We start from the raw sequence: 27,833 nt of genomic DNA on the forward strand, positions 1-27,833 counted from the left end.
ATAAAATGTACCGACAAGAAAAAGACAGTTAAGAGAAAATTTAAGAAAGTATAGAACATCTTATTTCATTAGATGAAGTTAGGGCAAAGAAATGCTCTCTGACACGTAAACTGTAAATAACGGCTTAAATGTTGACATTCAAACCGTCACAATGACGCAAGGCGATACTGGAGGTTCATATGGACAATATAATGTTTATAAACACTATGAAGGACATTTTATTGCAACCCTTACTGACAGTATTACAATAATATCACCACCTCCCATTGAAGACAAGCTCATTCAAAGACCATAAACCTTTAAAACGTGCTGGAGAATGGCAGCACCATACGGTGTCTGTAATACACCAGTTATTGTGTTGTACAAGTAGATAACGGGATCCATATATAGGAGTCATGTCTGATGTCTGTACTATCGGGTAGTTCATGACGGGGGTTTTATCATGTTTTAGAGTATCGCGTCTTTAATATTATTTTTTGGAATTATCTGCATTGGTTTATAAATAATTAGCCGATTTAGTACGACTCTTTTAGTACAGGTAATGAAGAAAAGTTGAATCAACATTTAAACCCATAACGCAGTGTAGCGGGTACGACCGTTATCACACGATAACCTACTAAAGCAAGCGGTCGAACATGTCTGCTTCTTGGATGGGTGACTGGCTGTGCGATCTTTTCCTTGTAAAGCAGTCCGCCTGCCCGGCCGTTGGTGATGAATTCGGAAGTCACCTCTTACCCGTTGGTCCCGTGGTTAAAGAGGGTTTTCATACCCCTACCTTCGCCTCGTAAAAAATAAGACATTATTTGAGCTTTTTGATTTTGATTTGAAGTGAGGATAGATAACTATGACAGTTTTTGTCAACTACATCTCATTGTTTTAGTGATACTTTAGTATTTTACATGTATTTTAGTTTCAGTCCATAATTCAGTATAATCCTGATGTCCAATAAATAATACTTATTTAATTCATAAATTAATATTTTTTTTGTCCTTAAATATTACCAAAGTACATGTGCATGAATATGAGCAAGTAATAGGTATATGGACAGACCGTGTTTATAATGTGTACATACTATTTTTGTAAAGTTATGATCCTAATTTAGAAACTATTCGTGTTTATATTGAAAATATGTAATATATTAAACTTATTTATTTAATTTCAATCCAATGGTCTGAGAAAAGGTTTAATATTCTGTGAAAAGTTATAGCTCTAGTGCAACTAATCAAATCCATATGGCAGTTTAACCTGTAAAGAAATATTTAATATTTTAAAAAAGTTGTTAACGTGGAAAAAATAAAGTAAAAACTTTTTGGAATGAAATACTGTATATAATGGTCTATTGAAACAAAATGCCTGTTTAAAATATAGGGAATTAAATAAAAAGAACTCAATTATCAGATGAAAAACTGTGAATCCTAAACAAAAATTATTATAAGTAAATCAAAATAAAAATTACCTTTCTTATGACTTGTGAAAACAGGTTAAAAACAATTGTGGGTAGGATCTACAACAAATCTCTGTCAACAATATAAAAAATAACTTTAAACATATTTTATATTTACTTTAGCACCTTTCTCCAACTTTCCCGAAAAATTCCTACTGAAAGAAAATGACGGTCAATTATGGTGATTTTTTAAAAAATAAAAACTAGATATATTAGAGAATTTTAAAGTTTCAAAATCCCAAATTATAAACATTTTAGTATAATTATGAATCTTTGCCTTTTATATTCGTGTTCTGTGTAATATTGTTCCAAATTTGAATTCCCTCCCATCAAAGTATTAAAATAAGAATCTGGAAAATTATTGTTGAAAATTAAATAAAGTCTTAGATTTATTTTTTACTCAAACAATTTTTTAACGTTTTATCAGTGGAAAGGGATCGTTTAAAATGATAACAGTATTTCGAGCAGTTGTCATTATTATACTTCAAGGATAGAATATTATGTTTTAATTATTGGAATTTAACCCCTTCCTTAAGTTATTAAAAACATTAATACGTGGGATTTAATCGAGTAACAAATGGTCGCTAAGGTTCAAAAGATCTTTCTATTAACTTACAATTTATTGCTGAATTATTCGAACACAATCCAAATTCTTTTTGTCATTATCTATTTCGCGCAATAAATCATAAAATCTACAGGAACTTTATTTGAAAATCTGACGTTATCCGTTGCTTGTTTAAGTTTAGAATTTACTATACGAAGCAATTTGTCCATTTCTATTATAGTTAGATCTCTATTCAGAGGTATTATCAGATAAACCGGCATTTACAGATTGGGGAAAGTAAATACGGTTATTTATGGTCATTGTAATGTAATACGCAGGAGCAAGCTTTCACATAGTACATGATATACTGCAGGGATCCAGTGGTCGAAAGCTACATTACAAAAAATTTAACATCATTTAACTATTTCCTGATACTTCCTGTTCCCCATTTATCGCTTCGGTAAATGTATTTAAACTGGCAAAAAAAATATTTAGCAGAAGTGTATATAATCCGTAAATTTGTACTCGTTATTTTATTAAAACCTGTATTATTTTCTTTTCGTTTCATTTTTTTATCAAATAATTTTGTAAGGATACAAATGCAAACGATCCAAACTTTATCAATGTGTGCTCACATTATATGCTATTCGATATTTTTATTAAATTAATTAATTATTAGTATGGTATTAAGAAATAATATCAAGAAACAACCCAATAAGAGAACCAGATCATCATTTATTCATTGTTCACATAAACCTTACTATTCTAAGCAGTTCTAAACTTATAATTTGACAAAAAACGTCTTTTTCAGGGATTTTCCTTGGTTTTTATATGACTGTGTCGTAAGAACTAACTTTTATACAGAATTATAAGGTAGAAACCAAATTTAGCCTACTCCATACAGAAAAAAAGATTCTGTAATGTCTACAGACTCCTTTATGTTATGTTGAGTCTTACGTTTCGCATTGTTCTTGAACGGTTTTCATGCAGTTTAAATTTTATGTAATAATTTTTACATTTATTGTACAGATTAATATCATGGTAATTTTATGTTTTATACCTCTATATTTTTTCATTGTAATTTTTGTCGTTTTAAAGAATTAAATTTGGTATAAATCTTCACAATTCAAAGCAATAATGGGAGTTTATACTGGCAATATATGTTTTAAAACCCTATGAAAGAGATTGCATCGCAACCCTTATTGACAGCCTCATAATAACATCAACATTCCTCATTCAAGGCATGCTCATTCTCAGACCATAAACCTGTAACGTGCCGGGGAATAGCACCACCATACGGTATCAGTTAAATTGGTTATTGTGTTATACAAGTCTGTACGGGATCCATATATAGGATTCGTGTCTGTGCTATTGGGGAGTTCATGACGGGAATTATATAATATTTACAGTGTATCTAGTCTTAAATTTTATTGTGTTTAATATCTGCATTGATTTACACACAGCTCGAATACTAATGTTGAATCCCTTTATTAGTACAGGTAATTAATGACGATGCTGTAAGTTTATATATTTTTTGTTCATAAAGTATTAAAGTACAATCAGAGTCTTATGTACAAAACACGTTATAAAGAATGTACAGTAGAATATTTTTATTAATATTAATTTAAAAAGTACTTCAAATAAACCTTAATCTTTGAACTTATCCAGGTCTGCCAACAATAAACAAAATGATTTAACATTAATTTTACATTCCCTTTACTTACATTCTAACCCACGTTCATTTCTTTTGTCTTGAAGTTTACTGATTCCGGAAGAAAGAAAATGGTCATTTCATTGTTCAATTTTGAGTAAACCCTCTTTTGAGAAGACAGATTATTATTATAGGACAGGGGTTTCTGCTGTAGATTATTAATGCTACGAAAAGTATTTTCTAATTTTATGATTTGGCATCCTAGCTTAAGAATATGAGGTATAATGTCATGTCCTAGTAGGACGGATAAAGTGTAGATAATACGATTTCTCGAAATGACCATGATCACTGTCAGACAGAGCAAGGGAAATTTACAAATTACATCAGACTTTAAGGTGACAGTTCACTAGAGAATATTTTCAACATTGCGTATAACAATACTACGAAATAAGCATTAGGGTTTATTGGCTCGGTTGATTGAAAGAGCTGCTGAAAATTGACATGTTCCGACAATATAACAATATCTACTAAAATCTTCATTTGCATTCATAATTACATTACAGGGCACAAAACGTTACAAAGTAAAAAAAAAACTAACCTTTACAACAAAAATTCGAATAACTTTTTGGAATCAACTTTAAAGTATAACGATGTGTATTATAGCGAGCACATTTGAAAGAATATAATTCACTTAGAAAATGGATTATATATATATACTTATTAATTTATTAAAAAAATCATTTAATTTTTATGTCCCTCAAAATTAAGATTTTTTAGTGAACTTCCTATTTTTGTATTTTTTACACTATACTATAATGAAAAAAGAAATACTGGAACCACTTTCCTCATTTTTTTAAAATCAGGAGGAACACCCTTTTTAGTAGTGAATCCCCTTAATCCTAAAAATTATTAATATCAACTTTAAAATTGAACAATGTTAACACATAACACATTTGAAAGAAATATAACTTACTATGAAAATGAATTATACAATTCTATGTGGTCATTGAATTCCTTTTCAAGGTCGCTCCAGAAACTAAAAAAGTGCAAAGAGAAACGGATAGTTAAAAAAATATTTTGTCACTACGAACTGTCTATTGAAATTCCACAGCAACTAGTGTTTTCAACTTTTTTCTATCCTCTCGAAAGCAATATTATATCTTCATAAAACATTTTACAAAAGTTAATATTTTACAAGAAAGCAATATAAGCTCCATATTCCACATGAATAATTACTATGGTTTTAGTTAAATAGAGACACATTTACACCTCTCAAAGTTAAAGTTTACATGAGAGAGGAAATGTCCATCAGTACACATTACCACACATAAAGGGTAGCGTCGCGTCACGTGGTGTCGTTTGTCTGCAACACTTCTATCAGATCAATGAAATCCATTACGATAATGGCCAGGCTGTTGTCCGTATTGTGCTGACGCAAACGTGTACCCACGTAAAACAATCCAGTTGAAGTAACTTTATTTTGTTTGATCTCATTATAGAAAGCAACGTCGAATGTGATTACTGCATGGATGGGTAACTGCTGAGCGATCCTTTCCTTGCGAGCAGTCCGCCAACACGGCCATCGATAGTAGTTTGGCAGTAATCTCTAACCCATTGATCTCTAGGTTTAGTGTTAGAGACGGCTTCAAAGCCCTAAATTTGCCCGGTAAAATAAGATATACTTTTACTTTAATAAGTAGTGATAACTATGTATGAGTTCATCTGCTTCTGATGGAATTAATGATAATTCGCTCTTTTTCATATAACTTAGTTTCAGTTATATTAATTATATTATGATGTCCAATAAGTAATACTTTTTAATTTATAAATATTATTTTCAGTCCTCAATTAAGTACCTGTACTTGAACATAAGGACGTGGTTGGTACATAATTGGGCAAATCATATTTTATGTGTGATCACTATTTCTCTATGGCTTAGAATAAATTTTATTTAGGGGGTTTTCCTCGGACCACCATAGGCATATATTAGAAAGTATCTGTTGCATATAGAATAAAAAGATTGACGTTAGCCAACACCAGGCAGAAATACAGGTTCTGAACACCCTACAGACACACTTTATCTCTGAATTCACAATACTCACTCGATGGTTTACAGTAAAAAAGTTTATTTTAATTTGATAAATTTAATCTTTTTATATTTGATGGTAATGAATTTCTTTACACCTTTTTTATATACACGCACATTATTGTTCATCGCATATTCAAATATTTGTTGCTTTGAAGAACTAAATTTGATGTTCTGAATAGACAAACAAAGTTAAATGACGTTACGTTTATTCATTGTAAACATTATCGGGTAAATAAGCCGTCCATAATCTACCTAAACTACTCGCTTTCGATGTAATACTAGAGGACAACCTAATTTTGGTTTATTTGCCCTTTAGCTGAGTGGTGACGCTCAGCTTTAGGAGTGATTGGCGTTTAGGGTTCTGAGTCTGGATAAGCTGAGGAGGGATTGGGGTCCTGTGGAGTTGAAGTCTCAGAAGACACCGGAATCTTTGGTAGTTGCCCAGGAAACAGACCTGTAAACAGCAAAATCATACCTCCATTAATACAGTTAAATGTTTAACACTTTCAAACATATTGGAATCAGGAAAACGTGCTTAATTAACAACTAAAACATCCAACTAAAGATGAAACTTTCAGTTCGAAGAAACATTCAAGCATTGCTCAAAGTTATTTTTAAGGTTGAGACAAATAATTTCATTATATCAATGACACTAAGCTTTCGTGTCTATTTACAAAAACTCCAGATTCTAAACCATAATCATTTGTTAACCGGTAGTTATACTGGGTCCTTCGATTACATTGTTTTAAACAAAAATTAAGGACTAACATGAATCATTATAGCTTAACACGAACTTTTATGAAAATTTAAACTTTGATTTTCTCTAAAAGTGTGAATAAACATAACGTATGAGTCATAATCACATCTAGATAAAGCCAAAATCATATTGAGAAAGATCATACTGAAATACATAACAGCCTTGTATTTGAAAAGATGAGATGTTTGTAAAATTTTAAGGGAAAAATTATGGTTGCCTGTAAAGTCGGTTTTACGGGCGAAGATTTTACGTGACAACGTCTTTTTCTCGGTAGAATATTTATTGATATGAATATTATTACATTGCACAATAGGAACAAGGAATTGAATAAAAATAAGAATTGCACAAATTTTAACTATAGAAATATATTTTGTTTACTAAAACATTGTACATAATTTGAAATTAATTAAAATTTGTTATTGTAAATGGTAAAGTTGAATAAAACATTTACTAAAATTGGAATTTGAAATTCTTGCTAAACACAGTTAAATTCTAACTCCGCGCGTGGTTGATTGGTCGGTTTAGTTCGTTTGTTTGGTCGCACTGTTATGACAGGTTAGAGGTTATAATTTGTTATTTTAAATGTTTGACTAGCAATACGCGCTGTTTCTTTCTCAATCGACTGAATTACGATTTATTGCAGAGTGATTTAAACTAATAATTTACTTAACACTATCAACATTTGTCAATAGTATGACATAACCTATAAACTCAGTTTCTCAACTTTTGTGTCAATCTAACAATTAATCAATCAATCATAGTTTACGATAATGAAATATCAGTGTACACCAATTTTATTATTTACCTTTATTTTTGTAGTTGTTGTAAATGACGAATCTAAGCACTCCACATTTTCACGAATAAACATAGTTATCTGCTTTAACCCCGTGCGGCGGACCCACAGTTATCTGCTTTATCCCGTGCGGATCCCGTGCGGCGGACCCACTGGACGGGCATCGTAACGTTACCGGGCGTTACACTTTTTCATGAGTGACTCCGAGCCGAAACCTAATTTAAGACGTTGTCACGTCAAAAATGTTAGGCTACTGAAAAATAAATTTTAAAAATAAACCTCGTAATGTTTTTAGTAAGCAAACCAAGGTAGTTAGAAGTAAAAGAAATTGAAGTCATTTTTTGTTCTAAAATAAGAAAAGTTAAATTATTATAAAAGTATTGTAAATGGCCGCCAAGTTACAAAAACCAAGTTATTGCGTAAAATTAACCTAAAAGTTATTTGATACAAGCAAATTAACATATAGTGTAGCATCCTATAATTAGACCTGTATAATACGTATTGTTTCACAAGCAACAAAATCAAATAGTCACGCTACTTGTACGTCCACATAATAACAATTACGTGCAAGTTCGATAGTGGATTACTGATAGTTACACTATATATGTAGCTGTAATGAACAGCCGTATTAGCTAATAAATAAGGAATATCATCATATGCTAGATACGTGTTTATTGAAAAAGAGATTGTACCGTCTATATTGTCACCTATGCCAGTACATTAATAATTTACATTTATTGCCTTGACAGAAAAATAATTCAATGACCACATAGAATATATAATCCGTGTTCATAGTAAACTACGCGTATATTCTTCCAAATATGTTTGATACATCGCTCAATTTTAAATTTGAATTAATAAATTTTTTTTTGAATTTTTTGCATTAAGGGAATTCGGTACTGAAAAGGGCGATCTTTTTAATAAGTGAGGAAAGTGGTTACAGTAATTTTTCCTCATTAATCATAGTGTAAAAAAGTACAAAGATATTAATTTAGCGAAACAATTTTAATTTTGGAGGAAGTAAAAATAAAATTATGTTTTTTTAAAGTTGCGGAGGTTTCTTTCAAATTGATATTCTACAAACAGTACTCAATAGATTTTTAAAGGTAATAACACAAAAATTGACATAAAATTAGAATTAGTAAAATAACTAATGGCAGTGCCGATGGCCGAGCGGTCTAAGTCGTTGGACTTTGAGACTGAGTTAGAGATATCGCAGGTTCAAATCCTGTCTGTGACCGTTGCACTTTTTATCAGTACCATCAACCTCGTACTGTATCGACTCTCCCCTTTACTCTATTTGATAAGATCCTCGCACAGGCAAGTGGCCCATGAAGACGGACAGAATAAGGCTTAAAAGGGGATCGGTCCCTCTTTTAAAAATAAATAAATAAAATAACTATTATTTATTAAGCTAATCAACCTTTAATTAAATTACTTTGTGCGGAACAACTATCTGTTTATTTAATATTTTTTTGTTGCACACCAAAACTACATACACACCCTAATCTACTTAAATATTTACATACATATGTACAGAAAATGTGATAAAAATTTGATTGATATAGTTAAAAAAGGTTTGGATTTACATCGAATATTGACTATAAAACAAGAAAATCCGAATTTTCGGTTAACAGCGTTTGAATGAGAGCATGGAATGCCACATGAAGAAAAGAAAATAACTTTGTAAGTAAATCTATTTATGTAGCTTTTTTTATTTTATTAATGATGTCTGTTTTCAGAATATCATACAACGTTGTTCATGTCACATTATAATATAAATAGTGCATAAAATAAAATAAATGCTTACGTGTATACGGCGTCTGTTTTCAAGTTGCAAGGTTTTGCCAATTCTTCTCAACTCTAATTAGTTATTGGGAGAATATTAAAACAATAACCACACAAGCAGCAGCAAACAATGGTTTATTCCATTTCATTTCACCAAGTCAAATCAGCTGATTTTCCAAACCTTCCGTTCATGTCACCTTATTCCATAAAAAACATTGAATATAAATAAAAATGTATTAAAACAATTATAAAATAAGAAACTTTTTTAGAAAATATGCTTTTAAGTATAGTTAACATATTGCCATACTAACCTATCCAGAAATATTTTGCTATTAGTAGATATGTCATATAGTTGAACCTTTCAATTTTCGACAGCGCCTTTCACTCAGCCAAAGCGAATGTACCTTAATACTTATTTCGTAGGCTCTACGCAATGTAAAACAGTCTCTCTAGTGAACTGTCACCCGTCAAGTGAAAACTTTCCCTAACAATTCTGTCAGTGTTCAAAATTTCGAGTAATTGTATTCTCTGCACGTTTTCCGTCCCACTACTTACATACGAAATACGCCTCATATTCTTCAGCTAGGATAGCCAATAATCAATTTAAAAATAACATTTTTCTTAGCATTACTGTGGTAAGTCGTAATATACAGAAGAAACCCTTGTCTCATAATAATAATCTGTCTCTTTAAAAAAACTTTACATAATGACAGTCACCATTGTCTTTCATTCGGAATTTCCTGCAAACTTTGAGGATACAGCATGATGAGAAAAGCACTGAACGTGGTTTTGAATGTTACTTAGTGTGAGGAAAGATAATGTAAAAAAGTGAAATAAAATGTTGTTCATTGCTGTCAGAAATCAACATTATTTGTGAAGTAAACTTTTTAGTTATTGTTACAAAAAATATTCTAAAGTGCAGTCCTAATAACAAGTTGTTGTATATTACACTCCTATCGTATTGTAATAATTTATGAAAATAAAATTTATAAAGGAACATCAGTGATATTAATTTCCTCTACTGAGAAGGGTGCTCAACATTAATATTTGAACTGTGTGTAAATCCGTGCAAGTACTTTACACAATTAAAGTTAAGACTAGAAACTCTATAAATAAAATAGAACTCTCACCACGTTCTACCCAGTAGCACAGACATGACTCCTATATATGGATCCCGTATCTACTTGTACAACACAATAACCGGTGTATTACAGACACCGTATGGTGCTGCCATTCTCCAGCATGATTCAGGGTTAGGGTTAGGGTCGTGATCTTGTCTTGAACGAGGAATAGTGATATTACTATTGGGGACTGTCAATGATGGTCGCATAAAAGAACTTTTATTTGGATTTAAATAATATATTGTGCTATGAATTTCCTCTTTTAAAATCATTATAACTAGTTTTTAAATGAATATTCAATGGCAACAAATATTTACTAATTTAAACCAACGTCATCACTAGAGATTTTACCAATGTGATGACACTGAGAAACTCTCTATTGCATGCACACTCCGAGAGAGAGAGAGAGAGAGAGAGAGAGAGAGAGAGAGAGAGAGAGAGAGAGACAGACAGACAGACAGACAGACAGACAGACACAGACAGAGTGATAAGAGGGATGATGGAGGTGAGGGGGAAGATAGAGGCTGAGAGAGGGTGGAGAAAGGGAGGGGAGAGAGATAAGGCTACACCTTAGTCGTGTGGCCTTATTTAGATTTGCACTATATTGCTTTATTCAGGTTATCAGTCATGCCAATACTACATTTTTATGTTATTGTTGAATCATGTCAATATTGTACTTATTTTGTTTTATGGGTTACCGTTCAAATATATCAATCATCAATAAATAACCGTTATTACAGTCTATGGCAAATCACACAAATGGCTGATTTTTCGACAGGTGACCGCTGAGCGATATTGTCCTCGCAAGCAGTCCTCCTGCCTGGCCATTGTTGGTGGTTCGGTAAACACCCATTAGTCGTTGGTCCCCAGATTAAGTATCAGAAAAGGCTTCTTCGCCCTAACCTCATATCATTTAATTAAATATCCCTTACCTTTTACCTGTATGGTTTTTCGCTAAAATGTGATCTCTGCCGAATTTTTATACTATAAAATTAAATTAGACAAATATAAATCTATGAACTATGCTAATACGTAGACTAGAAATGACAAAATCCCAAATTATTTAAGATGTCTACTTAGTAGATCTTATGGCTTCTCTATGCCAGGTACTAATTTTTGTACAAAAAATGTCAAGAAACATTGTTAAACTGCTAGTACTTTAATACTCGTATCTAAAGGCTAAAAATATATTACTCACTAAACTGAGACCAATATCTTGAGTTAGTCAAGTCTTATACTGCTCATCTTATGAAATCAACTGAACCGTCCAGATAAAGGGGACACTAAGTTAGTAAAGTAGTGAATGAATCAGCAGAGATTAAGGCAAACACTACAATGATATCAGTTATAAACAAAGCCTTACACCTAAAATAGCATACAGCAACATTGCACAATGGTAAAAAAGTACAAAAGTCAATGTAACGGACCAATGTTGCAATAGCTGATCAAAACATATCTCCACTTCCCTAACTACAATAAACCACATCTTTCTGCCATTTCCAGTGATAATAATCTTGCTTTCAGTATAAATAAACTCAATGCCATATTCTAGTCAGACTATGTGTGCGTCAAGATCAATTATTGAACTTTAGAAAAGCTATAGTCGAAGATACCAAGTGTTTTAGTTCTGCAGTAAGGCAATTTAATTTGAGCCTTATACATATATTGTCGATTGCGAATTAGTACGATTTGCTACATCGAATAACGGTAAGAGATTGATTAGAAACACCTCAATGAAAACATACAGTTGAACATACAGTTCGGTTATTACAGCCGATGAAAAACACAATTACTTGATAGTTTATTATGTTAAAAAGATTCAGTGATTAAGAAAGGCAGTAATCTTAGTGAAATTAGTAAGCCATAAACCTAATCAATGTAACTTTTTTGCTACCTTTTCCAGGTGGCTTCACAAACTAGAATAATGTAAAAAATGGAGTTTTAATCTAATTTATTGTGTCACTACAAACTATCTCCTTATTGAAATTCATAGCAACTAGTATTTTCTACTTTTTTTTGTTTGAGTCCTTTCGATAACAAGACTATTTTCGTAAAAAACTTCACCAAAGTTAATATTTTAATTTTAAGTAAATCTGTTCGTAATTACAAGAAAACAATATAAGTTACGTCTTCGACGTGAATAAGTACTAAGATTTTAGTTAAATAAAAACACATCCACATCTCTCAAATTTGAAGTTTACATGAGAGTATAAAAATGTCCATAGTACACTTTACCACACATAAAGGGTAGCGTCGCGTCACGTGGTGTCATGTGTCTGTAACACTTCTATCAGATCAAACCCATTACGATAATGGTCAGGCTGTTGTCCGTATTGTGCAGATGCAAACGTGTACCCACGTAAAACAATTCAGTTAAAGTTTACTATCTTGTTTGCTCTCATTAAAAAAGGTGAGAATTATAATATAATTCTTAAAATATTCTGTACAACACTACAATGTTTGAACCACCATAACATGTGCCTCAGCTTTACTGTGAAATGATATGAATAGCATTTACAGGTTGTGTCCTAGAATGATTTTAAAGGATTTTGCCCTAGATCGCGTGTATTATATTGGAACACAATTTATATTCCATTATTTATTTTTTACGTTTTATAATACATATATAAATAAATAAATAAGGTCTTTATTTAGCAAGCGTCCATCAGTACAAAAACTGTTTTTCATGAAAACTCTTGTCAGACATATAGAATACATGGAGAACAATAACGTAAACCATAAAATAAACGTAAAACACTAAACTATAAAAACTAAACTAACCTGATGCATATGCATGGGTCAGGCAAACACCACCTTCACACTCCCCTTAAATTTCTTACAGCTATAACTTTTTTAAAGTGGTGGCAAAGCATTGTATTTCTTTGGTCCAAAGTAACTAAAACCCTTTTTCCCCGTTTCCAGCTTTGTCTTTGGTAGGTGCAATAGGCTGTTCTGACGGGTACTACGCACATTAATTTCTTGCCTGAATACCAGCTTATTCCTGAGGTATTCAGGTTTTCCCGTCTGAAGAATTTTGTGGACCAGATTGACGGTTTGCAAGTCGGAGACATCCATGATAGACAACACCTTAGCATTTAATCTGTACTCGCTGATGTGGTCGAATTTTTTCAGATTGTAAACGAATCTCAGTGCTCTGTTCTGCAGACGAGTAAGTATCATCAAGTTTTCCTGAGTCAGACAACAAGCAAAAGCTGGAAGAGCATAATGTATAGCAGGAAATATTGTTGACCGAACAATTTCCAGCTTGGAAGATTCTGGCAAAATTGTGCTTAATCTGTAAAGGGCCTTTAATCTCATTGTCACTGTTTTACATATAGCTTTGACATGATTGGAAAAATCGAGTTGGGGGTCAATAGTAACACCAAGAATCTTTAGACTATTACTTGCCATCAAAAGCTTACCGTCCACAAATATACACCGTTCAGCGCAGCTATTCACAGACTGACTACTCGAAGATAACCGGTCTACAAGCATCACAGAACATTTATTAGAATTCAATAGCAAACCATGATCGTCTGACCATTTCTTTACACTCACTAAATCAGTATTGACATGACGGACAGCCTCAGCCGTTTCAGAAGGTTTAAAAGAAATCAATAGCTGTGAATCATCCGCGTAGGAATGCAAAGAACAGTGACTTAAGTGATCTTTCAAATCTGCTGTGTATATAAGAAAGAGAATCGGTCCTAAGCAACTGCCTTGAGGAACACCGACGAACCTAGGAAGTGCTGTCGATAACTTCCCGTTTACCTTTGTACGTTGCGTACGCCCAGACAAATAAGATGAAAACCATCTAACTGAGATATCATCAAACTGGTAAAATCTTAGCTTTGCTAGCAACAAATCAAAATTCACCGAGTCAAAGGCTTGGGAGAAGTCAAGGGAAGTAATTACACTCTCTAGGCCCTTATCTTTAGCTGAAATAATTTCATCAATGACATTGAGAAGTGCTGAGCAAGTGCTAAAACCCTGCCTAAATCCTGACTGTGTTTCAGGAAGTAATCCTTCAGATTCTAAATATAAGACTAGTTGTTCTGCCTGTTATATACAGGTTGTAAGTTAAGTCTTACAACTGGATATATTCCAAACGAATTGAGATATCGGTGTAAAATCTTCACCATAACTATTAAAAAAATTTTTTGAACTTTTTGAAGGGTAAACATATATTTCCCCTTCTCTAACGGGGATAGAAGGGGGTTACATTAATTGTTTAAATTGCAACCCCTATATTGTGACATATAATCTGAAAGGTAAATTAAAAATAGACACAATGACAAGAACAAAACATTTTTACGACGATCCTAGCAAAAAATATAGACAAACAACACCTTTCATATAAGGGTATAAACAAGTCCTGATAATCCTGGATATATTCCAAACGGTTTAAGATATCAATGTACAACCTTACCATAATGATTAAATTATTCTTGTAGATTTTTAGTAGGTAAAACAAATCACCACACTCTTCATTAGGAACGGGGGTAGAAGGGGGTGACTTTAAAATTTTAAACTGCAACCTCTATCATGTGACATTTCGTATTGTTTTAGAGCTGTATTCTATAGAAACACAATGAAACTAAGAAATCACATCTACGCCGTTTCTAGCAAAAGTTATGGGCATTAATCCCTTACATTGTAATTCCAAAAAAAAAACACCTATTACCTATGCACACCAGAAATTACGTAAAGGAATAAGGTAGGCCCCTCAAAGTCTTTCTAAAAGATATCACACATGCATTGTGTCGATATGCACAAGACATTGGCATTGTCCTTACAAACTATAAGTTTTTGCGTTATTTGCCCATAACTGTTGGTAATATATAAAATATATATTTCTGAAAAGACTCTTTCCCTAAAAATATTCTTGCGGTGATGTAGAATATTGTCTTTGCTTTGGGGCTCTGTATCTATGGTTGATGTTTTTTATGATTACTTTATTTACTTTTACCAAAGATTATTGACATCAAATTTGGATGATAGTTCTGCAGTAAGGGCCCAGACCAATCGCGTGCTTCACTACTTTCAACTTAAGCCCATCTGTTTGCTTCTCCATTTTGCCATTCTGAACTTATTTTTTGATGAAAACGTTTTTATTCTAGGGTTTTGTCTCAGGTTCCATAGACTTGTATGAAAAACTACCTTTTGTATACAGAAATCATAGGTTGATTCCAAATTTAGCCTACACCAACCAGGCAGAATATATTCTGTAGCGTCAAAATATTCACTTTATCTCTGCATGTCCAATGTTAGGCTTCACATTGATCATTAAATAGTTTTCTTGCAGTTTGTTTCATGTTAAAATTGTTATTTTTACTATATAAAATCAACATTTTTATACTTTTATGTCCATTTAAATTATTTTAGACCTATATCTATATACACACACTTTTTTGTTAATTAAATATTGCAATTATTGTTGTTTTGTAGAATAGAATTTGATGTAATAATAATAAAACAAAGTAAATGACCTTATATTTATTAATCACTATCATAAACGATAATTGGCATGTAAATAAGGACTACGTATTTGATCTAAACTGCCTGCTTGTGCTTTCATTCTAATCGTCCTTCAGTTGGGTGGTAATGCTCAGCTTCAGGTGGGATTGGTGTGGGGGGTTCTAGAGTTTGGGGTAGTTAAGGGGGGTTGGTTAAAGGCTGTGGTGGTGGAGTCTCGGGAAACACTCCATCGTTGGCAGTTGCCCAGAAAACAAACCTGTAAGCAACTTACACAAATACAACTCCAATAAAACAGTTTTTAATAAATGTAGATGTTTGACGGGTATCAAACATATTGGAATTAGGAAAACGTACTAAACTCACAACCATAAAAATCATACTGAAGATAAAACGTTCAGCCACTAACAAACGGTGAGACATTGTTCGAAGTTGCTACTAAGGGTTAATAATTATAAGTATTATAAACTATTATTCTATTATTATATTGCTAGACCACCATCATGTGGTTGGAGAATTTTGAAAAAAAAAACAATGTGATCTTTTGATCATGTTTTCAACTAAAATTAAGTACTGACAAGAATCTAAATAACTTAACACAAACTGTCATGAACAATAAAAGCACTAAGTTTATCTAAAACTAATAATGAATACAATGTATGAATGCAATAAATCAGAAATAAAGCCACAATCGTATTGTTAAAAGCTACAACAAAATTCTTAAAATTGTTAAATTCTAGATTGTAAAATTCACAACGCCCTTTAACTCACATGTAATTGAAAACAGGTAATTTTGGCTAAAGGTTGTTTTACTTTATCTTAGTTAACACTTAATAGAATGATATCAATATTAAAATAACCCGAGTTCTGAAACAGTTAGCTAAACCAAGGTAGTAAAAAGTAAAAGTAATTAAAGTAATTTTATTCTATGAAGGGAAATATTTTAAGCCTATAATTGTTATAAAATTTTTTTAAACAGTGGCAAGTTTTAAGAATCTAAATATAGTATAAAAACATACAAAGTTATTTGATATATACACATGTTCCACTATCGCAGTATTTACAATCAGGCCAATACAATACGTACTGTTCCAAAAGCAACAAAGTCAAATAGCCATACGGCACGATACTAATTTAGAGCGAATGCAGTATTTGAATACTGATAATTACACCATAATTATTAGGTTGTAAATAATGGATAACTGATATAACGGGAACGTGTTTATTTCAACAGGAGATTGTACCGTCTATGTCAGATCATTAATACTGTGCATGTATTAAATTAAATAAATTCTCTTGCCTGCCAATTTACTACTTAATATCATAACGTATATAATTTATATTCTAAGTAAATTATAATATTTCAAATGTTTAATATAATACAAAATTCTTTTTTCGCAAAGTTAACTCCAACAATTTTTTTTTACTTTATTACTCTGTAGTAAAATAAAAATTTAGCATATTTAAAAAAATCTGTGATTTTAGTTTTAAATAGTATTTATTTTCAGAATATATTCGATTTATTTGTATTTTTTATATATTTTGTACCATTTAATTTACTCATGAGTGCAAATTTATATATATATATATCTCGTATATATATATATATATATATATATATATATATATATATATATATCCAAGCCAACGTACCTTAATACTTCTTTCGTAGTATTTATCTACGTAATATTAATCAATGAATTGATTTAAATCAGTATCACAAACATTATTGGTGTAAATAAGACCTACGTAATCATTCTAATCTGTCTACTTGAGCATTTATACTAGAAGACGTCAAATTTCGATCTAATTATCCTTCAGGTGGGTGAGCTGTATTAAAGCCTGACATCAAATAAAAATGTCCTTACCATGTCGATCAGTTGTTATAAAATGAAGACAATTAAATCTTTCTTAGCATTACTGTGTTAACTCGTACTATACAGAACAAAACTCTTCCTTACAATACTAATCTATCTGGGTTCTCAGAACTCTTTATTTAGGTGCTCCCAAAAGAAGCTTAAAACATGAACGACGAAATGCTTCCTAATAATAGAGAAATCTGCCACATTACGTTTTTATATCCAAGTCACAACATCCTGTATTATGCAAAGCTATTAAAAATAAATAATATTAGTTCTAGATCCTAACCACAATTCTTTCACTCCGTCTCGCTACTACATATTTGTACAGTTACAGTCTCTGTACTCTATCCTATAACATTTCTCCTGATATTTATTCATAATGTACTACATCTGGAGGTTTATCCTAAAAAGTCAAGAAACGTGCATTCCTTGGGTAAGAACGTTTCTTTTTTGCTCATATATTATTTACTGTCCTTCTAGTCCTTTTAAAATACAAAAACCGAAACTCACCAAACAAACCAGTCACATTTAAAAAGTTGCATTTCGTTTTAAACTCGCATAAAATAAAATACTACGGCAAACTGTTTTAGAGAGCATAGGTTTATAATTTAAAATATACATGAGCTCATGTGTCCAGAGCATATTTGAATTGTTTTGTATTTCTTGATCTTTTCAATTCAACAACCCACAATGATTTAATTAATCCCTAATATTCTTTTTACAACAAAATAAGTGGATGAAATTATATAAGCGACACCTGAAGTATAAAAAGTTACTAAAATATTAATTTTTTAATTGTTGATTTTCAGTTTTCAATTTTAGTTATTTCATAAATTACAAAAATAGGCTTACTGTGTGTGATTATAAATAATAATGTTGTCATTGAATTATTCTGTCAAACTCCACTTCCTTTTTATTATAATTTTGTTGCATATAGAAATCTGTAGAAATTTTATTTAGTTCCTAAATTTCTATTAATAGAGATCTTTTTGTCACTATTAATTATAGTTATTATAGTTACTAATGTCATTTACAATCATTAAAAACTAATGACATTAGTTCCAGATCCTAACCAAAGTTGATTTAATCCATCTCGCAACTCAAAAGCGACAAAAAAATTCTATTAAATTCATAATTATATAGTATTACCTGTTAATTGTGTTGTACCGCAAGTTTCACTATAGTATATCAGATAAGTTAAATGAAATCGTAAAAGTCATTCAAAGCCTTCTAAATAGAAGTTATATTTATTTTAAGATATCCCCACCCCTTCAGCATTGTTTTCCAAATTGACTAATATGCGAAAGCTCTGAAATTCTGAGAGTAGTATAAAACCTTTCAAACTCTTCCAATTCTAATTATATTTGATTGAATATGGTATAATATTGAAATAGTTTTTTATTGAATTTATAAGGGCAGGATTGGAAAGCCCTGTAGCATGAGTGGAGAAGGATGTCTGATTGTCACTATTGTCTGCAATTAGATATAAGGTAAAGTTCTTGAGTCAACGTACATACCGCCATAGAAAATAAACGTATCTGTATTTATTTTATAAAAACTCAGCAATTTATAAATTGGCTGTTATAGTAGAGCACAACCGTTTCATAAATACGTAATTGTTAACGTAATTCATGTCTGTAGTTTCGGATATTTCAGTAATATACAGTAAAGGTTTTGAGGACATTTAAGATTTCGTCTCTGCTTTTTATATTTTTTTGTCTCTTCCACTTGTGTACGTCAAACCCAGATGAATAATATAATAACTTATAACTTTAAATTAATTGAATTATGAAAAATAAATATTTACAGCCCGAGAAAACTATAAAGACGTGAGTCTCAAGCCCAGGACGCATACATTACATTGCAGCTGGTATGTTTGTTATGTCACATTGAATGTCCCTTTAGCGGTGAAAAAGTCGTATTATGACAACGAATAAATTAGAATAACACGTTTAAGCTACAAATACGCAAAAACTGTACACGTGTACTAAAATTATTACCATATCCCATAGCATGAGTGGTAGATTTCATGGCATCCAAAATTGGATTTTAGGCTTAATTTGTATTATTAAAAAAAATCCCGACAGAAATATAATCCCAAACAACCCTGTTTTATTATAGTTTAATACGCATCTAATACAATTTCTACTGATGTGACTATGAAGGTAAAATTAAGCTAAAACGAGTCAAACAATCATATGCGTGACTAGTTTGACATTATTTTTACAATTTTATAAGTTACAAAGCCCTTGTTTCATAATTTAGAGTTTTTGGGCGCCTCTTGTTGTCATAATCTGATAAAAGTTTAAAGGTGTACCATTTTTAACATTTTGATGTAATATTTTTTATATATTTAATTTTTTTTAACTATAAATTCATTACATATGGTCATTATACTAAATTTTTAGTAGGATACAGATGAGTTTAAACTTTTATCAGGAATATTAAATGCAATCGTACTGTATTTTCGTGCAATTATACTATTACAGAATAGCCATTATTGTTTATTTTATATACAATTCAACGGCCTCCATAAGAAAAACCGTATTGCAATCATGCGTTAAGGGTGGCAGCAGAAATATATAATGAACACATTTGTAATCGAGCCAGTTGTACAAACTGTTTGTGGAATGAGGTCAGATAGCAAAGTCAGCCAAGACAAGTGTAAGTACTGTCTGTATGCCAAATGTTTTCTGGTTCTTTTAGAAACTTCGACTAGTATCTTGTTCTTTGTTGTTGCCGCTGTGTCTTCTTAAAACGTGTTATGATCACAATGAACTTTTTTTGCTGGCCTAGAAGTTTAATGTTTCTTTTAAAAAGGCAACATGTTATACAAACTCTGTAAAAAGAGATGCATTATAATTAATTATTTAACATAACATCGTTATTTAAAATTGAAAACATGTACTTAAACAATTTTTACGCGTAACGATTGAATGATCAAACTGATTTCAATTAATAAACTTAATGCACACAATACATACATTGATGGTTTTGTTATTATGTTATTACAGATCGTTTGCCCTAGGCATTGCGTAATGCTAGTATAAACACTAACTAAACAAGAGAAAGTTTATATGTACATTATAAAGAAATGAATACTTCAACCCCAAACATTATTGTAAGCCACTAGTAACTGTGTGTGATTGTTTCAGAGCATTTGGCCGAATCCTTTGCGTCTGCTGTCCCAGAAGGGTTAGGCGACGTCATCGAGCCGTACTTCGAGCCAAGCGAAGTCAGGTAATTTTGATATATAATATAAGACAATTAATGTAACAATAAAAGTATTGTTATAAAATAGTTTCTAACCAAGACAGATATCTATAAAAACGCCATCGTTCTGTAAACATGTTGACTCTCATTAACCGTTCTCCACCACGTTGCCCGCAAAACAAATGTTAGTGTTGTTTAACATTATGCCTTTATTAAAGAATCCTTTTTTCTTGTTAATAAGACTTTAGTGAAAGATTTGACGTCGTATTTCAGTTTATTTGTTTTTTATCGATCGCAAATTAATTTGATCTTTAGTTCAAATTTAATATGATTTTTATATTTATAACTCACGCACAAAATACTGATATCATGTATTCACAAACTGCGTCTGTTTTTGTATCGAACTTTTTTTTTCGATTGTTGAAATTTGGCGGTACGAAATCTTACCTTCTCTATGATTTTAAATATTAATAATTATTTCTAACTAAATTAGACACCACTCAAATTCGTAGAATTTGCTCAAGTTGTGTTTCTCAACAGTATCCATAATTTATTAGTAGGCGGGTCCAACTGCATGGTCTCATTTGCTCTGTTAGTAAACTTTTAGGCAAGACAGTACTGTATTGTAATAGAAAAAAGGGTTCGATGTATTTACAAAGACCCGCATTTATGTCTTGGAAAGAAATAATGGCAAAATTCTAACTATAAGTGAAAAGTATTGAGATGTAACATACCTCAGAAGCCAGTGATTAAAGTAACAAGTGTTTTAGTAGAGAGATAAGATAAATTAATTTATCTTTATAGTAAAATTATAACAACTTGAGGTAAGTAGAGGGAAGGTGTATACATGGAAAAAAACTTCAATAGTATGAGTAGACTTACCCGGAGGATAGCCCCGCGCTCTGATTGGTCGAGAGCAGGTCACGTGATCCAAGATGGCGGCTAAGCCCCGCCCCCACGGGAAAAATCCCTCAAATGCGGGAAAAATCCCTCACGCGCGGGAAAAAATCCCTCAAATTGCGGGAACCAAAAAAAAGTGGCGGGAAAATCAAATACTTACATAGCAAAAAAACTTGTTTATTTTAAAAATTTTAAGAAAAAAACAATGGCATCCTCCCGTGGATGATCACCCGACAGATTGGACAACGTAAGAGCCTATGGGCACATTGTGGGCACAGAGTGTGTCCACAAGGCCTCAACCCTACCGTCGGCAATCTGTCCATACAGACACAGCAGCGAACGTGCCTAGCCGGGGGCGACGGTTCCGGTTCCTCAGGGTCGATGTCGTAGGGATCCCTCGAGGCCGCCGACTCCATGCTCTCGCCGATGCCGATGAGCAGACCCTCCAACGACGAGCGCACTTCCCTCCAAAGCGCGTACGCTATCACGAGGCTCTGGTCACGGGGCGTCTCGTCGAGAAGATGGTCGACGAGCCAGAGCATATCCCTGAGCTCGGCCCTCAGGGTGGACATCGCAACCAACGCCCCCACAGTGCACGCCACGGGAGCGTGCGCCGGCGAAACAAATACTTGAAGGAAATGGTCCAGCACCAGTTCCCGTAACCTCTGCCGTGCCACATCTACTCCTGATGCAGCTGTAGGAGGCTGAAAAGCAAGTAAGGTATCACCACTACCACTAATACTACTTACTACTACTACTACTACCACTACTACCGGTGGACACTTACCCTTCTACAAGCGCCGGTTCGACCCGTTGAGGTAGAGGGTTGGGTCGTGGGCCCAGCAGAGGACCGGGACGTCGAGGGGACCGGGGCGACGGTCGCTACGTTGGACCCACCAGAGGACCGGGACGTCGAGGGGGCCTGGGCCGGGGCGATACTTATCCTCGGAAGTCGCCGCGGCCGAGGAAGCGGCATCGTCTGGAGAGGGAGCCTGCGGGCTGCGGCCCGGGGCGGTGATGGAGACGGTGGTAGAGGCATACCCGTGATGGCAGCCTCCAACACTTCCCAGGGTCCCAGCAGAAGGTCCTCAACCGCTGTGTCATTGAGAGGCCTCTGCCTCGGCCTCGGTCCAAAAGCCCACGGGTCAGGAGACTGCAAAAAAAAAACAAACCGTAGGAAAATAGCAAAAAACACGAGACGGACAAAACAAGGAAGCCAATTGTACTTACACCGGGTATCAGGTTCTCCACGGTGGCATCCGAGTCATACTCCTGGAAAGAAAAAACAATTCAGCCCGTAACGCAAACAAACACGCATACAAACACAAAACCAACACAAGCGCACACGTACCTCCACACTGTCATCAGGGTCAGGCGACAATGGGGAGTCCTGGACCTCGGGGTGGGGATCGGGCCGGGGGTCATCGTCGTTGCCCTTCAAAAAACAAAAACAAATTGTACCCAATCGGAAAAACGGAATCTAATTATTAATTCTATAATAGTAATAATAACATTACCACCAATCGAGGGGCTTTCCGCGGAGGCGGTCCGTCGTCGTCACCAGCAACGAGGGGTGCTGCAACGATAAGAAGGCCCACCAGTATCAGCATCAAGCGAGTGTAGCCGACTCCGGGAGGCAGGCGTGCTCTGCAGAGAATCGCTATCAAGGTTGTAGACACAGTCATAACTCCCACGGAAAACGCCAACACAAGGTGCCTGCAACTGTACATGATTGCACAATGCTGGATACATTCGCAGCAGTCGCTTATATGCAAGCGCAGCGTACCCCCCACCACACGTGCGTTTGTCCTTGTTGCAACGTGACCCAAGTTTCCACACCACCCAAGGGGTAGGGTCCCGGCGCGTTAGGAGATTTTTTTACGTGGCTCCTTCCCCAGTAGGCCTATCCACGTGTGTAAAGAGCCCCAACCATCGCTCTTTACGGTGGTAGCCACTCCATAACAAACTTGCTACCTCCCAACATATTTTTTTTTTTTTATTTTACAACTTTTGTATTTTTTTTTTTGTAATCCTTGCTAGTGTAACAAGCCGCTTTACTCGGAGAAGCCTTTCAATGCAACCCGTAAAACACTCGCAAAGAAACATTTTGTTTTTTAGTATATTTTTTTTACATATCTTTTTTAGCAACTAGAGCGAGGCTCGTACCCCTGGACTTACGGAGGTTAGGCCTGCCATAGAGGTATCCAAAACACACACACACACAACCGCCCCCGGACTTACGGAGTTTAGGCCTGCCGTAAGAGCAGTTGAAACCCCCAGGACTTACAGGTTTTACGCCAGCCTTAGGGGCTTGCCACTCACTCACCCCGCCCTAGAGCCTTCTTTAAAGCACAAGCATATGTACAGTCACTATTATGTTGAGGTAAAATACATTGAGCATCGGAAACAATAGCCTCCTTACTATCTACAATATTCCTATCAACTACGTTATCGTGAAAACGAGACAAAAATCGAACTTTTTCTAACCCTGTAGTATATACAGTAGCGAAGGGTTTACAGAGAGCGCGGACGATATCTTCGTCAAAAGGGATCCCTCCGTCATTCCAATTAATATGATGAAAGTGACGCACCAACCAACGGGCGGTTCTAGCCGCTTTTGAATCTAATTCGGTTACGCTGTACGGGGGTTTGAACACTATGTGTGAGCGAAACAGATGACTGACCACAACAAACTCCTTCACAATAAACCGGTTCTCATTATCCTTGAATGCATGAAACTCCACTATCGCTTCCATTTGGCCAACGTTTAAAAAGGTCAACTTCCTGGACCAGTCTGCAAAGTACGGGACTAGGGATGTCGTTATACTCCACGTCCTCCTCCTCCTTCTCGCCAGCCAGTAGACACCGAACAACACTCTTAGCTGACACCTCGATGGAAAAGAGATCCCGTAGTGCGATGTAGACCGACGGGAGGTTGTTAACGAACTGAACCCACTCGGTCTTGTTAAGCGTTAAAGAACGTTCCCCGTCATAGAGATACGCATGCATTTGACCAAAGACGTTCGAAACCCTGACATCCTCCCCACTGTCCACCTTGATATTCAACCTCTGCGAGGTCTCCAAAGCCTGAGTGATACAGTTGAAATTCGGAGCAAACTGATTAAATACATCGTACGACCAGTAAACGCTCCCCTTCTTACCATGGAATAGCACCCCGAGAGAATCGCCTCTGTCTTTAAACAACCCCACAATTACACACTTTGATAGATCGCTACCTAAAAAGTAAACCGACTTTAGGAAAATACCCGTTAACGAATTTATGCGTTCCTTACGCCTGGGAACCTTCGCAGGTTCCACATCCATCACTGAAGCCTGCATGGTCCCGTCTGACCGTAACCCCTCACACTACCCCTTATATACCACCCAATTTAGACCAATCAGCGACGTGCTTATTTCGACCAATGGAAAGCAGCAAATTAACGAAGTAAGGGTTCCGTTTCCGCGTCTACCTCCTCTTTCTCCTCCTCCTCCTCCTCCTCTTCGTCAGAGTCAAAGTCTGAATCGTATTCTGAGGAAAACCTAACCCTAATTTGGTCGTAGTCCTTCACATCGTATATATCGGCATTGGAAGAAAACTTGTAGCAATTAATGTGGCCTTTTTTTAATAATTTCCCGTTTTTGTAAAAGTAAACAGTTACAAACGCTTCGACGCCCATTTTGAATGTCACCGAGTGGATGAGAGCTAATGAATTCCAGCACCCAACGAAGTCCAGGTCCCGTCTGACCGTAGCCCCTCACACTACTCCCTTATATACCCAATTTAGACCAATCAGCGACGTGCTTATTTTGACCAATAAGAGGGCTAGGAAATACGGTTAGATTTAAATTTTCTAATTGTAACGGACCTCGTATGTGTAATCGCTACAATACATGCAGAACTCTAAATCATCCTCAACAGTGTGTTGTAGATACGCCAACACGAAACCGTCAAAGGCGGGAAAATCCTTGACGTAAAATATTTTAGAGTGGAACAGATGCCACTCTTTCACATTAATGCTTAGTTCACCAACAGAGCTACCCTCTTTCTTGAATATTACATTAGCAAAATCCTCAAGAACAGTCTCCTCGTATCCTTCGCTAACAGGTTCATATCTCTCAAATATGATTCTAAATGCATCAAACTCTGGGAGTTTGCTTACATCGTAATCATCTCCGTAATCAGACTCGCCCTCTTCTACATCTAATTTATTAGTGCTAACAGTTACGTTATCTTTAAGCAGTTGAAGAGTTATGGTACACTGGTTAGGCCCCTCCCGGTCAGACATGATTGAGCTAATGAAGTCTAGCATCAGGAACCCTCAATTTATACAATTACCCCCACCCTAACAATACTGTGTTGCGTTATCACGGAAGGGTTCAAGTAGAGCCTGTAATCTCGAAAGAAACGGGTCGTACATACCAACTAACTGATCCAAAATCGTAATCGCACCTCCAATGTATGAATCCATATAGTAGCACCCACAAGTGTCAGGACCTGACGTAGCCTCGGGTCGTGACCACACGCATTCCTTGAAATGGTCGTAATTATAAGGGTCACTGGTTACTCTAACTGTAGGTCTAAATTGAGCAAAGAGTCTTCGCATACCCTCGACCTTGCAGAGTAGTTCGGTCTTTAATTTTAGGTATCGGATCGCATCGAGCGAGTCAGGCTCGTTTAGAAAACTGTTTAGCTCCTCCATGACACAGAATGAGACACACGTACAAAATTCAGCTATTTATAAGAGTTCCCCCACCACCACCACCGCTCCTACATTATACGTTGTACCGAACCGGTGAGCACTGTGTACGCCATGTGGGAGTCATGCAGTAGGAGACAGTATGCAGCTGTGTTTGGCGGGAAATTCTCCTTAGCTTCAAATTCCAACCTAACATCTACAGGTCCCGACTTGATCGAATCGTTCTGCTTGGAACAATCAATCACGTACAGAGGCACATGAGACGTGAATGTTTTAAAGTCAACCAGCGGAGACCCTGGTTTTTGATAGTACGAACTTTGGAATCGTGTGTACATGTCGTAAAATATACAGAGATCGCCGTGGACATTGTCGTAAGGGTAGTACTGTGAATTCAGATAAAGTTTAACATTCGTAAGGGCACAACGGTCAAAAGTAGAGGCGTCCTTTCTTAGGTCGTTCTTTCTACCGGTCTGAAAGGCCAGCACCACGTACCGAGGCTTTTCAATTTGCGAACTCGTTTTTATTGTCCAGCTCTGTCGAGTCGTTTGCGGTAGTGAAGGATATTCGTGAAGTTCCCAGGACCGAAACGGTAGGTGAATCAAAGTGTCTTTCTCAATCACGCGCAATAATTTCAATTTGTAACTATCTGACACTGTAACATGTGGTACACGCCACTCGAGCGACGTAATCTGAAAGTCGAGGTTTGACGCGTCCGGTGAGATAACGGCGTTGACATCCGTAGCTGACCTCAAGAGAACAAGCTCTTGCTTAACATTCGCAACAATTCTCTTGTAATCCTCGGCAAAACCCATCAAAAGTTTCAGAGGCACCGAATACGTAAATTCACCGGCCTCACTTGTCGTATTGGGACCGAGCCAGCACGCGTTTACGAGACACTTTTGCTCTTCATCCCTAATGGAGAGTAGTCCTTTTATAGTACTCGTTATACCTACATTTTTCGTTCTGTCAACCTCTATACCGCCTATCTCGTACCTTACATCGTCGAATAAAAATGCGATGGCATTGTTTATTAGTGAGATACTGGCCTCACTCCCGTCGGCTTTCTTAGCACTCACTTTACCAGTGATGTGTATACTGCTTTCGAACGGTGCCGTAATTATATCCTGTTGACTTATCGGAATTCTGATTTCGTCGTTGTTCTTCAGAGTTGACGAGGCGTAAGGCTTATGAGAGTGAAACTCCCAACCTGTAACAACTTCATCATACTCTGCGGCCGACTCTATTGCCAGTAGCGCCATATTTGAACCCCAGTGACGCTAGAAACCGAATGTTTCGCGATGTTAACACTACCGTCTTCCGGTGTTTACTGGCCAATGCCTGAGCAGACACTTCTCTAAATACTAGACCCATTGCCGCTTCCTAATGTGCAAGCGTAACGAGACGGGTTCGTTTCTAAAGTTGATTAAATCGCCGTTTTGGTCTCTGAGAGAGACCTCTATATTGTTCACCCTGCGGACGTTCACCGGTAAATAGATGAC

General features: G+C 35.1%; 2 protein-coding genes across 2 annotated transcripts; both read right to left on the minus strand.

Annotated features, from left to right (window-relative positions):
- Positions 1–21,798: 21,798 nt before the first annotated feature.
- On the minus strand, positions 21,799–23,490 carry LOC124355777. Its single transcript, XM_046806934.1, has 5 exons — positions 23,155–23,490; positions 22,989–23,072; positions 22,868–22,909; positions 22,425–22,790; positions 21,799–22,341 (listed from the first exon to the last, which is right to left on the minus strand). Exons 1-5 carry the CDS (start codon positions 23,365–23,367, stop codon positions 21,829–21,831), a joined length of 1,218 nt encoding a protein of 405 aa, XP_046662890.1. The 5' UTR covers positions 23,368–23,490; the 3' UTR covers positions 21,799–21,828.
- A 2,915-nt stretch (positions 23,491–26,405) lies between these two features.
- Positions 26,406–27,593, minus strand: LOC124354117. The gene has a single exon (XM_046804343.1). It carries the CDS (start codon positions 27,591–27,593, stop codon positions 26,406–26,408), a length of 1,188 nt encoding a protein of 395 aa, XP_046660299.1.
- Between the last annotated feature and the right edge of the window lie 240 nt (positions 27,594–27,833).

The sequence above is a fragment of the Homalodisca vitripennis genome, chromosome 1, assembly GCF_021130785.1.
Source record: "Homalodisca vitripennis isolate AUS2020 chromosome 1, UT_GWSS_2.1, whole genome shotgun sequence".
Lineage (NCBI taxonomy): Eukaryota > Metazoa > Arthropoda > Insecta > Hemiptera > Cicadellidae > Homalodisca > Homalodisca vitripennis.

Bases quoted from the DNA above. Each gene is read 5' to 3' on its own strand.
- LOC124354117 (XM_046804343.1), bottom strand. From the start codon at position 27,593: ATGGCGCTACTGGCAATAGAGTCGGCCGCAGAGTATGATGAAGTTGTT.
- LOC124355777 (XM_046806934.1), bottom strand. From the start codon at position 23,367: ATGTACAGTTGCAGGCACCTTGTGTTGGCGTTTTCCGTGGGAGTTATG. The intron at 22,910-22,988 runs GTACGTGTGCGC...TTTTCTTTCCAG, and splicing joins ACCCTGATGACAGTGTGGAG to GAGTATGACTCGGATGCCAC. The intron at 22,791-22,867 runs GTAAGTACAATT...TTTTTTTTGCAG, and splicing joins TGGAGAACCTGATACCCGGT to TCTCCTGACCCGTGGGCTTT.